The sequence below is a fragment of the Pseudorca crassidens genome, chromosome 1, assembly GCF_039906515.1.
Source record: "Pseudorca crassidens isolate mPseCra1 chromosome 1, mPseCra1.hap1, whole genome shotgun sequence".
NCBI classification, from domain to species: Eukaryota; Metazoa; Chordata; class Mammalia; order Artiodactyla; family Delphinidae; genus Pseudorca; species Pseudorca crassidens.
The window spans coordinates 36,601,478-36,615,366 of record NC_090296.1 but is presented as its reverse complement, the minus strand read 5'-3'; the positions used below and the strand labels follow the sequence as shown (position 1 = coordinate 36,615,366).

The window sequence follows — 13,889 nt, the reverse complement described above, 5'->3', positions numbered from 1 at the left end:
GTCGATATTCTTTTCTCTCTGAACTATTGAATTAATAATAAAGCTTTGAATATTCTTTATTCCCAGATCCTTGTATAATATTAGAAGAAAGTAAATGATAAATTGGTCTCCCAACATTCACATCCCCTCTGTTCTTCTTAACTCTTTTGTGGCTGTAGCACCTGAGTGGTGATCTTTATTGCCTTAGGAGCCTGCCATGAGTTCAAAGTCTCAAGTGAAGAGAATTCAGCAACTCTAGTACTTGATTGAGGAAACAGTATTGACCACGTCTTGCTGAATTTTATCCGGGCTCTCTTGGGTTCATAAGGGCTCTAACTCTTCAGAAGGCTCTTGATGGTATAGGTTCTGCTTTGATCTGAAAGGACCAGCCTGCAGTGGCACGCCTGAGTATGAAAGATACTTCTTCTGAAAGTAACGGTGTGTGGCATTTTCGTTTTGCTGCGTTTCTTTCAGAATCATTTTATAACCTTACCATCCTAGCTTTTGTTTCTAGGGCTCTACTTTACGGAGCAGATGATATCCCTAGAAAATAGTTGTAGATTTGTGGCTTGGCAACTGCTTTATTAAAGCCTCATATAAATTGAGAACTGATTACCTTGCTTCTTGCTATGTGGAAGAAAAGATTCTGTTCCTGAAGGTACCCATCCTTTCTCTTCCCTTGCAGACAGAACAGCTTGCAAAATTTCTCAGGCTAAGGAGTCCTTGTCAAAACAAATTTTTATTTGAAGAACTAAGATGCCTAGGGATATTTAGCAACAGCCCATACAAATTACAGTGGAATGGAAACTTTAGAATGGGAAAAAAGAATTTTTCACGTTTGCTTAACCCCATTGCACCCACTGTTAGATAATATTAAATGTTTTAACCACTTGCTATTCATCTTATAGCAAAACATGTAAATAGAAAAATGGATCTCCTGATTAAACATTGGCGTAGCACATTCTCAATACATCCAATATAAAACATGCTCTACATTTTATTTTAAAAATTACTGGTATCATCAATATTGGTTTTGTGAAAAAGTCCCATGACTGATATTTTTTAATTGTTGAACTCAGATATCCTTTTACTCAGTGGCTTTACTTCCATAATGAAGAAGTACATTTTGTTGGTGACATCTCGAATTCTGGAATAGTTGGAATTATTAGTTAAATTATAGTTTTTCTTTTAAGATGATTTGTTTCATCCGTGAAGGTAATAATCTCAATGCTGAACTGCACCTGGAATAAGCGAACTATTTTGCTTTTTTTATAAAGATTTCAGTGTGTGCAACTCTGAGTTCAGAGAAGATCATACTTGCATGTTCTGAGTGATAGAGAAGTGAAAGAATATTTTTTAAAATGTAACTGCTTAATTCCATGTTTGTTTAGTGATGTTTCCAAAGTAACTGGTGTTTTTCACTGCCATCTCCGTAAGTATGCACATAAAATCTTCAGTGGATTCTTTGAAATATAATTTAAAGCTGAATTCCTTGCTTAATTAATAAGATATACTGGATTAGTCCTGGCTTATTATATGATTTTTGACATTTGTCACCTATAAAGAGAAGTTAACCTCTCAGTACAGCTAATCTTCACCTTTGTTTCTCTTCCTTACTGACAGAATCCCAAGGACTGCAGCAAAGCCAAGAAACTAGTGTGTAATATCAACAAAGGCTGTGGCTATGGCTGTCAGCTCCATCACGTGGTCTACTGCTTCATGATTGCATATGGCACCCAGCGAACACTCATCTTGGAATCTCACAATTGGCGCTATGCTACTGGGGGATGGGAAACTGTGTTTAGACCTGTAAGTGAGACCTGCACAGACAGATCTGGCATCTCCACTGGACACTGGTCAGGTAAGAAGCCTGTGTAGTTTGTCATCTCTCTGTGTTGAACCACTGCATAACCAAGTTATCAGATTCCTACGTACAACCTTATGGCTTACAGTCGTCTTTTTCTGTGCATCCAGTGAGTGCTATACATTATCCAGATAAAATCTGGAATAATAATTTTTATTCACAAAATGTTTCATGGTCAATTTCTTCCTTCTTTTTTTTTTTTTTTTTTTTTATTGCTGTGCCACGCAGCATGTTGGGATTTTAGTTCCCCGACCAGGGATCAAATCCATGCCCCCTGCAGTGAAAGTGCAAAGTCCTAACCATTGGACCACCAGGGAATTCCCTCATGATAATTTCATTTCTGATGTTCATTTTTATCTGGATCTAGCAAAATCACTAAGTTTTTTCAAGGAACATAATTTACTCTTTTAATGATTATGATGATGATATACTTCCACTTTTTTGGGTGCTTTCACATTATTTTACTCATTTGATCCTCCAAATTATCCTTTAAGGTAGACTGGTGGTTCTCAAATGTCAGCATGTGTGAGAATCACCTTGAGTCAGAAAATAGTATTTTCTGATTCAATAGGCCTGGGGTGGGGCCTGATACTTGCATTTCTGACAAAGTTTCCAGGTCCAGGGACCACACTATGAGAACTACTTAGGCAGACAGTGCAGGTACCTTTATCTCCATTTTACAATTGAGGACAATGAAGCCTAATTTGTTCATGTGATTTTAATTTTATTCAGGAAACATTTAATGAGGAATAATGTGATTAAGGTACCATGCTAGGCCTGAGAAGAGATACAAAGATTAGCAAGAAATTTCTCTTCTCTCCAAGGACTTGGTGAAACAGGGAATAGAGTATAGATAGAGTTTCTTACTGCTAGTCTCTTCTTTCTACAACGACAATCTTTAAACAAGGTCCCAAGTTGGGCTACCTTTGTTAAAATCTTTGCTGTATCATTTTGTAATCTTGGGCAAGTTACTTAACCTAGGCCTTCATTTCCTCATCAGTAAAATGAAAAGTAATAATTTACTTACCTCTTTGAGGTAAATGAACTAATATGTATAGTGCACTTAGCACAGTACCTGATATATGAGCTCTAGTAATTGTTAGCTATCTTTAGTAGCCCTTATTCATTGAGTGCCGACAGTGTGGCAGATACTGAACTAAGTGACCAGGTGAAATGCTAAGTAAGTCAGTACACTATCTCTGCACTCACTTCTTGTGAGAAGTCCAGTATTTTTCAAAATGCTGAGGCATTTCAGTTAATGTAATTTCTTATGGAGCTGAGCACCTTTTGTCACAAGTTAAAACCCTAGATGTGCAATGGAGAGCTATGTCATTGGCAAAGTAAGTAACTTTAGTTCCTTTGTTTCTTTTTGCCTTCTTTGGAAAATACAGGTAATACTTGACTTCACAGAAGTGTCAAGAAAGTCAATTGGGTAATTTCTATAAAATGCTTTAAGTTGCTCTATAAAATGTGCTATATGGATTTAAAGTATTATCTTGTGATATGAGTTTTGTTTTCCGTAGGATTATTTAGGAACCTTATTCGGTATATCAACATATGTCTTTCTTTGTAGCTCACTTCAAATTTTAAAGTGAACCTCTTCATCTAGAACCTACCTGAGTTTTAGTTTTGAGGTTACCTCTTCCATTGACTGGTCTGTATTTTATAGCTGGTACAGATTAGATGTCAAGGTTAGGAAGATACAGGAAAAGCAACTCTGTTAGTCTCACTGTGGCTAACTTTTTCATTTTGTGAACTTAGTTCAGTTTCAAGTTTCTTTGATTGTGGAAGCATATAGCCAGCGTAGGACAAAGTTCTTATGTTTCACTGTTTCTAGGGAGAGGCAGCTTTCTGAGTAGCAGTCAGTTAATAAAAAAGTAAAAGGTTAGCCTTACTAGACTTGTCAAATTCAGTGTGTAGGTTGGCCATGCCTATATGTTACAAATAGGTACTTGGTTTGTTTGATTGTAAGCCTTCCTCATACATCTTGTAGTCTGTAGTGGCAACTACAGAACATGAAGATTAACAATGGCTTGAATTTGAAGCATTCAGAATTTCTTGACATTACAATTAAACAGGTTCTAGAAATTATCCTTCCTTTATTTATATGGAATCTTGAGGCCTGGTAGATACTAAGTGGCTTTTCCAGGATCACACAGCTTACAAATGACAGAATTCTGGTTAGTACATTCACTCTACCTACATCCAGTCTAAGTCTTTCCTAGTAAGCTCATGTCAAACACCTTACTTAGCAGAATAACGATTAGAAACTGTCCTGAATGTTTGGGAACTAAATAAGATGATGAATTTAATATCTCTGTCCTCTTTCCTCCCCCTATTCTGTAACTTTTTCCAAATCTTTCATATAATTTTAGATACTGAAGAGTTACCAATGGTATTTTCTTCTTAGTCATTTGCCGTCCTTGATCAAAGAAATCATTTTATCATGGCAGCATAGAATTATAATTTTAATTAAATAGATACTTCCTTTATAACTGCAGGTATTATATAAAATCATATGTTTTTCTCCATGCTAATGAATTAAACTGTGCCTATTGGACACCTTTAGTTAATTAAACTAGCAGTTATTTTCAGTATTCTTGCAGAACTCATTATAACTAAAATAATTTAGATGCTAATCTTATATCTAAAAGAAGGAAGAAGTTTATGTTTGAACTTAGAATACTTTCATTTTTATGAGAAGTATGGTTGCCATCCACTTCTGTATCTGTTTATGTATATTATCTATATGTGTACCTTTTGGAGAAACTAACCTATTTCTAGAATCAGAGGAATCATAATGAAATTTCATAACATTAATCCTTCAGTTAGCCATAAATCAACTAAATCTGTTATTGTTCTGACTCGTACAAAGAACCTTGGGATATTTCCCTTGGCACCACTGCCATGAGATTATTATTGTTCATACACACTTGACATGATGTGCTTACAGGTGGAAGTTAGTGATTTCTGTTCAAATCTGTCACCAGTACAGGAATTAGTATGCACATTTGATCATCTGAATAGCCAAATCATGCCTTGGTGTAAGTTGAGTTCCTTTTTTCTCCTTCATTTTTTTATATTTGTGTATGAAACCGTATCCTTTGTAGTATAATTTGGTTTAGTGAAGCAGAATATTAGAAATTATGCTTCCAGTTAGTAATAACGTTTCCCTGTCACCTGTAGATGTCCTGTCTGTTCTAAAGTTGTTGATAAAATGGTCAGTTATTCTTCTGTATCGCAAAATGTTTCCTAAACCTGAACTAACTACATGTTCATAGACCCGATTCTTCCAACTAGATTCCTTATGATAATTCAGAATGGGAATATTGGTATTTAATAGTTTGAAGTATCTTTCAACAAAAATTGATTTGTTTTTAAAAGTATTTTGACTGTTTTAGGCTATGTATGGCGACCAGCTTCCAAGATGCTTTTCTAGTTGCTAGAAAAATACTCTTGAATAAATGATTTAGCAATAGGGCACCTCAGCTATTTAAACTCAGTTCTCCACTATTTTTTCCATTCTAAAAATTGCACATTTATTCAGATTAGCAGTTAAACCATTTGAGTGTTTGCATTTCCTTCTCTTGTATTTGATTGTCATAAATTGAACTGAATTACTTAATTTGATAAATCTAATTGAAAAGCTTTCTTTTAAATGAAAATAATGACTAGTAAGAAACTGTTTGTAAATACGATAAAATTTAATGCCCTAGAGGTGTCTGATTTAAGTGCATGTTTAAGTAGATTGCCACTTGCTGTATTTAATTACCTAAACTGGATGGTTACCTTCTCTCCATACCTCATTTGAAAAAAAGGTTTTGGTCAAAGAGTTTTAGTTGGCATCCTTACATGGAGGCAACCTTAAACTAGAAGTAATTTAATAAAAGTACTTGCTATGTGCTAGGCACCATGCTGGACTACATGCTGTCAGGGGCAGCCTAGGGGGAAAGGTAGACAACTTGAATGAACAATTAAAATGTATTGTGTTATGGGTAAGTCCATAGTACTCTGAAGCACATATCTAACATGTATTTGGGATTCTTCTGGAGGAAGTGATTTTTAAGCTAAGACCCAAAGTATGGTGGGAGTCAGCCAGGTAGAGATATGATAGAAGAATTTTCTGTCATTGGGCACAACATGTGAAAAGAGGCAAGAGAACATCAAGTCATTGGGGAAACTAGAAATAGTTCGTTGTAAAGTTTGAATACTGAGAGACTTATGTTTCATTTTGAAAACACGTGTTACTTATAGGGTTTCCGTTTGGATGGTTGTATGATTGTGTTCCTCCCTAAAACCCAGGTTTTAATTCAGGTGTCAGAGCTCTTTGTTTTGCTTTTGCTTTGGAGATTGGGCAAAGTTAGAAGCCAGATTGCTTTCAGTTGGCTCTTGGTGTCATCTAGGAGCCATAACTCTTTAATTAGAAATTTCATTTTTAATATTTTTTAGCGTTCACTCAGTAAAGTTTTGAAAGCTGACAAATACCACAAACTCATATATACTCCAGAAAAAAAATTATATTTTTATTAACTGCCTAAAGCACTTCTGTAATGCTGTTTTTCCTGCATTTTATTTAAAATTTGGGTAATCTCCGTATGATAACAATTTTGCATTACCATTTTTTATAGAGAGAATAGGAAGGTAATTTAGTCTTCCACGTTTGTTGAGCAATTTTTTTCCAATTTTATTGAGATATAATTGACATATAAACATTGTATTAGTTTAAGGTATACAACATAATGATTTGGTATGTATATACTGCAAAAAGATTACTGTCATAAGTTAACATCCATCACCTCACATGGTTACAAACTATTTTCTTGTAATGAGAACTTTTTAAGATTTACTCTCTTAGTCACCTTCAAATATACAGTATCGTTAACTATAGTCACCATGCTGTATGTTACATACTCAGAGCTTATATGTCCTTTTATTGGAAGCCTGTACCTTTTGACCACCGTCACCCTTTTCCCCCCTACCTTCCCCACCCCCACCCCACCTCTTTTCACCTTTGGCAACCACCAATCTGTTCTCTGTTCCTATGAGTTTGTTTTTTTAGATTCCACATACAAGGGAGATCATACAGTGCATGTGTTTCTCTGACTGACTTACTTCACTTAGTGTAATATCCTCAAGGCCTAGACATGTGGTCGCAAATGGCAGGATTTCTTTCTTTCTCACGGCTGAATCATATTGCATTGTGTGTGTATATATATACTATTTTCTTTATCCTTTCATCCATCAGTGGATGCTTGAGTTGTTTCCATGTCTGGGTTATTGTAAATATGCTGCAGTGAACATGGGGGTGCAGATATCTCTTCAAGATAGTGATTTCATTTCCTTTGGGTATATTACTCAGAGATGGGATTGCTGGATCATATGTTAGTTCTATCGTTTAAGCAAATATCTCACTAAGGTCAAAAGGAAAATCTTTAACAAGCTGAACACAAATTAAATTATACTTTAACTTTTTCCTGTGAAACTAGTATTTGTAACATTTGCAAAACTACTCAGATGTCTATTGGAGTCATCTAAATAATCTAACAAGCTTGTATCCTTAATAATGGCCTATCTCAGATGGACTGATTGATAAACTAATAATATGGTTGATAATCTATAGACATACCTATTAGGATAGGCTATGGACACACTTCTATGTAGTATTTTTTACAGTAATAGTATTTTCAGCCTTTGGTGATTGATTAGTAGAAACATGAAATAAGTACACATAATATTTTAGATTTCTTGTGCTGCAAAAATGTCTTTATTTCTCTGTTTAGGTAATATGAGGAAGAGGAAAGGATACTGGTCTCTGAGTTACCCATGTCTGATCTTAGTTCTGTTGTTTTTAGCTTTCTGAACTTCAACAGTTAATTATAGCTTCTGAACCTCAGTTTCATCCTAAGAAAGCTCATGATACTCAGTACCTATCTCCCTATCCACTTTTATAGGGCTATAATCACAAGGGAAAATGATTAAGGGCTATAAAAGGTATTAAGATGATTTTCACATACAGTTTATTTTCACTGTCTATGTTTGGTCCCCAAATTTTAAAACAAAAACATAATAATAGAATACATTATTAGATTATAATCTGTAACAATAGAAAAGTTATCCTTTTTCTCTAAGATGAAAACTAGGCCTTTATAAGAGCGTCATAGACAGTTTTCCCTTTTAAAATCATAAAGTTACATGGAAAAATTGAAAGAGATCCAGAGAGGAGAAATAACTTCTGAGAATAACCTCTAAGTGCTAAAATCTCTGTGCTTAATAAACCTACCATTTAATCACAGTAAAATTAAATAACCTCTGAGAGTAACCTCTAAGTGCTAAAATATCTCTGTGCTTAATAAACCCACCGTTTAATCATAGTAAAATTCTGAACTAGTCAGAGAGTCTCTCTGCAGCTACCTTAATATTTTTTTCTATACCAACACACCTGAAATAGAAGGTATACTCCCACTTATAACAGTAGCTCACTATAGTTAGTGATTTTAAAACTGGCTGTGTTTGTGGGGAAGGGGTGGTGGTTCAGGGAGATTTGAAGACAGCATTGGTACCATGCGTAGATGAAAAGCTCGCTATCCCAGCTTCAAGATTCTAATAGGTCTCTCTGCCCTACACCTTACTCTTTTGAGAATTACTGACCTAAACACATATCACTGCAGGTACGTAAAGACTTTTATTTCAGCCTATATAAGACTCGTTTTGCTGTTCATGGTCCATAAAAGAAAGGAAGATTTTTGTTTCAGGAATGTAAAATACCAGTTAGAATATATGTGTATTGCAGAAGAACTCAAACTACCTTTCACTATGATATCGCCTTTATCTTCAGCTTCCCACTTCAGGAGAGAGGAGGATATCTATGGTATCTCAGTTATAGTTACACAGTATGGGAATAGGGAGCTGAAGCTGCGTCCACACAACAGTTTTGCCCGGAGTACCCACACATCTTAAACACAACCATAGATGTTTATTTCCGTATTTATCCTACAAATGCTTTTCCTTTCGAGTTATGAGTAAACCTGGGGAAAGTGAGTCAGAGGTTTGCAAACTGCCAGGATAAACATGGTACATTCTTCTGGACTGTCAGTTTTATTTGCTAATGTGTAAGCTAAATCATTTTCAGATAATAAAACAAACAGGTTATACAATGGTGTAAAATGAAAATTTTGATGAAACATCAGACTTCAGCCCATAGGTTTAGTGCAGCCTTCATATCCTCAGTACTATAAGTTTACCCGCCTCTGCTGTTGGGAGCATTTTGGAGGAAAACTTTAAGAAGTACTATTCTGTGTTCAAATTTTTAGCTATTTATTTTATCCTGAAGGAGACTCCAGATGGTAGCAGGACCTAGGTCTTCTGGGTTATTTACACAATGTCAAGCACTTGACCAGAGCACAATAAATGTAATAAAAGAAAGAAAGAAAACCCACCTCTTCTGCAGCCTGGTCCAAATCTGAAACTATTACCCTGCAAGCTGTGTGAGGCACTTTTACTAAATTGTAGATTTTGTTTTTTTAAGAAAATAGTCTATCAATAAGAATGAATTTTCTTTAGCAATATATCCTGCTCTTTTTAGACAAAGATCTGGCAGAATGAGTTCAGAGATTAAAAGAGATAGGATTTAGGAAGTAGCAGTACATAATTAGCATCAGAGTCATTGTGGAGTGAAAACAGTTTCATTGGAAAAGTTTCTGAAATATCCTCTTAAGTCTATTTAGAACCTATCCAAGGCTACTAGAAATAGAATCCAGGTGCTCTGGATTTCCTGTGGGAATGTCTGGGCCACATGACCTTGATACCTGTCTCAGAAATTATCAGTGTTTTTGTAAGTAGTGATACACCTTTTATGTTATGTGTTCTTAAAGATTTGCTGTAAATCGAATTATTATAAATTAAGCCATGTTTTAAACATTCTAGTGGAACTCTGTGAAGCAGTGATCCCCAACCTGTTTGGCACCAGGGACCAGTTTCGTGGAAGACAGTTTTTCCACAGACTGCGTGGTGGGGGAGATGGTTTCGAGGTGATTCAAGTGCATTACATTTATTGTGCACTTTATTTCTATTATTATTACATTGTGATATATAATGAAATAATTATACAACTCACCATAATGCAGAATCAGTGGGAGCCCTGAACTTCTTTTCACTCACTGATAGGGTTTTGAGACGAGTCTGCAAGCAGTTGATTTATTATGGTCTCTGTGCAGTCAAACCTCTCTGCTAATGATGATCTGTATTTGCAGCTGCTCCCCAGCACTAGCATCACCGCCTCAACTCCACCTCAGATCATCAGGCATTAGATTCTCATAAGGAGCGTACAACCTAGATCCCTCGCATGTGCAATTCACAGAAGAGTTCGTGCTCCTATGAGAAAGTAGCGCTGCCGCTGATCTGACAGGAGGCAGAGCTCAGGTGGTAATGTGAGTGATGGGGAGCGGCTGTAAATACAGATGAAGCTTCGCTCGCTCATCCACTGCTCACCTCCTGCTGTGTAGCCCGGGTCCCAACACGTCCCGGACTGGTATCGGTCTGGGGACCCCTGATGTAAAGAATTTTAAAAAAAAAGAGTACAAATGAACTTATTTACAAAACAGAAGTAGAGTCACAGATGTAGAAAACAAACTTACAGTTACCAAGGGATGGCGGTGGGGGAGATTGGGACTGACATATACACACTACTATATATGAAATAGATAACTAATAAGAACCTGCTGTATAGCACAGCGAACTCTACTCAATACTCTGTAATGGACTGTATGGGAAAAGAATCTAAAAAAAAGAGTGGATATATGTATATGTATAACTGATTCACTTTGCTGTACACCTGCAACTGACACAACATAGTAAATCAACTATACTCCAATAAAAAAAATTATTTTAAGTAAAATAGGAATAATAATAGTACTTCCTTCATAGACTTACTGGGAGTATTAAATGAGATAAATGCATGTCAGACACATAGAAGAGTACCTGACATAAACTGAGTACTCAATAAATGTCGGATAATATTATTGACATTATTAAAACTTCTGTATAGATTGTCATTATGCAAACTGTATAACATTTGACGGTATTTTATAATGTGCAAATCCCTCTTACCTATGATCTCAATTTCATTGCATCTATTTAATAAAAATAGAGATAAGAATAAAAAAAGAATTCCAAAGGAAATTCTTTCATAAAGGAAAGAATCTTTTATTCTCATATGAGCTAGTAGTCTCCTGGTTCATTGATCTCTCCCCACTCCACCCTACCTCTCTCTCTCTCTCTCTCTCTCTCTCTCTCTCTCTCTCTCTCTCTCTCTCTCTCTCTCATATTCTCTTCAAAATGCAATCATTTGGTTGCATTTTGGTAAGAGTCTTACTTGTTTATAATCTGTAGATCACATTCAAGTTTAGAATGATTCTATAATTAAGATAATTGTTGAAATGCTAAAGAAAGTTAAGAATGCCTCCTAGCTCTTTTGGTTGGTTTTATATGCCAGAGCTCTGGGTATGATATAAATCTAGAATTTCCTTATCTCTCTTCCTCAGGTTTATATAAATTATAGGCTAATTCTATGGAATAGGAAGTAATAATAGGCCATGGTCTTTGGTGGAATTATACATATGTGGATCGCCCACATAAGCAGGGAAGTGCACTAGTCATCATGTAAAAATTTGAGTGTTTCTAGTTGCTGTGGGGAATAGAAAGATAAATAAGACCCAGTCCCTGCCCTTCAGGAACTTACACTGAGTGTATTAAGACACACTGATCTATAATTGTAACAAAGATAGGATATGTTAAGTGTCATAAGAGAGGTATAGAGTTTTGTGGGTCATCAGAAGATAGAGAAACTGTTTCTGGCTGAAGGTATTAAAGGCATCATTGGGAGCATAAGCTGGGCCTTTAAAGAATGAGGACAGGGATAGTCTACAAGGACAGATCAATGTCATTGACATGAAATCAGAAGGTATTAGTTGTGTGACTTTAACTAGTATCCCACAACCTTTCATAATACCTGTTCTGTGTACCTTACAGAGTCGTTATGAGGATTCAAAATGATACTGTATTTGACAGTGCTTTATATGTTCTAAATCACCCTATATGTTGTTATTACCACTTTAGTTTTATGGGAACAAAGCAAAATAATAAAAATAGCATAATTGGGCCATGGGATTTCAGCAGGGCTTCTTGTAAGAAACTTTAACAACCAACATTAATGAAACTTAGAAGTACTTGATGGCTTTTTATGAAACTCATTCAGAAATATAAATGAAAAGAGAAGAGGGAAATTATGATGGAGGAGCAAGGTGAAGACAGCCATCCCCTTTGCTCATCCTTTCACTGAGAGCCAGCTTCAGCTCCCCAGCAATCCCAGCCCAACTGAAGATCATCCCCTTCTTCTCTTGGGTTTTATTTAGTTTGTCCAGTAAAATCACAGCGTCTAGGCTAATTAGGGACTAGACTATGCTCCTGTCAAGGAAACTTGGCCTGTTTCCCTTTATTTTGGGGGACTGGGTTGCCTTCTTAGCTAAAGCCATCACTGACCCCAATCAGAGAAACTTCCTTACAAAACGTCAGTCTTCGGTTAGTTCTTTAGCTCTCCAAGCTGATAAATGATGATTTGGGGAGGGAGAAGCGGGATTTGGAATAAAACATGGTGTCTTGGAGCTCTAATATGTAGGTGATACTAAAAGAATCAAGAATTAATTCCTGTGAAGGTTCTGCTCCATTTGAGCTGTGTCAAAATTAATGCTTAGGAATCTGAACATACCCAAGGTGCTGATTTCCAAGTTACTTGCCTAAAAGTGGAGATAGGCTTCATTGAAGTTTTCTCCAAACACTAACAATGGAAGATTTCAATGTTAGAAATACATAAAAGTGAGGGCCTTTGACTGACCATCCGTCTGGTACCTGTCTGTTGACTAGATGGAACTACGTTTTTCAGACCAGCAGAGATTACGTTTAGTTAAGCAGCCCAAAACACAGTATTGAAGCACTGAAGCATGCTTCTCTCCTCTCTAGTTTTTGGGTATTAAATATTATATTTGAAGCTATTTGTGTAGTATGTCTAGGTTGTGGCTAAGAATAAACTAGCCTGGAACACTCCAATGGGATTTTAAGGCATAATGGAAAAAGCTGTTGAAAAAAGGGTAAATCACCAGTATTTTCTTTTCTCTGCTGTCACTGCCCATCTTGCTGTGTCCACTGAAATTGGACAGTAGGAACTGGGGAGTAGGCTGGTTTATTAGCTGCTTCTGCTGCCATCTCTAGCCAGTCTTGATCCATGCAGTTGAGAATACCCAATAACAGGGCTGGCAAAAGGAGACATTGCACTCTGTGTCCCTTGTTTTCTAGATTATATTCAGTACCAACCACAGGGCCACCCACATTGAGATTTTAGAATATATAGAGCATCTATATGCATCCTTTGGAAATGTCTAGCCATTAGTACCTGGATTGACTTCAGAAGGTTAGATAGTCTTTTAAGAATATGATATCTACATTTTAAAAGTGATGTGACATCTCTGTTTCAGAGGAAAGATTATTTTCTTATGGCTTGTCATGAATGACCATCTTAGAGGCACCCATTTGTATTATATATGTGTTAGTAAGTGGACATTTAGTTCATTCACCTGTTGTATTTTCTTATACATTTGTGTCATGATTCCCTCATCGATGGACGTTTAAATTATTTCACGTTTTTGCCATTATAAACAAAGATATATCTTTGAGTATCTTTATGTGTGTCTCCTTGTTCATATGTGTTAGTTTCTCTAGGGCAGTGCTTATCAAACTTTTCCACATCATACCATATGTAAAAGATATTTTTACTGCCCATATTATCACGTGGGAGGTGATGGTATATGGCAAAGCTACAGAGATCTCTATGGCGGTGTGTTACAAATAAAACCTTATGCTCTAAAAAGGGAGCTGGCAAACAGTGGTCCTCAGCCAAACTCAGCCCTCCACCTGTTTTTGTAAATAAAGTTTTACTAGAACACAGCCACATCCAGTTGTTAACATTTTGTCTATGACTGCTTTCATACTACAGTGG

General features: G+C 36.1%; 1 protein-coding gene across 10 annotated transcripts in view; it reads left to right on the top strand.

Annotated features, from left to right (window-relative positions):
* Positions 1–13,889, top strand: part of FUT8 (fucosyltransferase 8) — a 324,684-nt gene that overhangs the window by 264,183 nt on the left and 46,612 nt on the right. For all 10 annotated transcript variants that reach the window (XM_067733076.1, XM_067733024.1, XM_067733084.1 and 7 more), the window contains one exon: positions 1,603–1,840. In XM_067733076.1, coding sequence (XP_067589177.1) covers positions 1,603–1,840 — 238 coding nt within the window. The remainder of the gene's footprint in view (positions 1–1,602; positions 1,841–13,889) is intronic.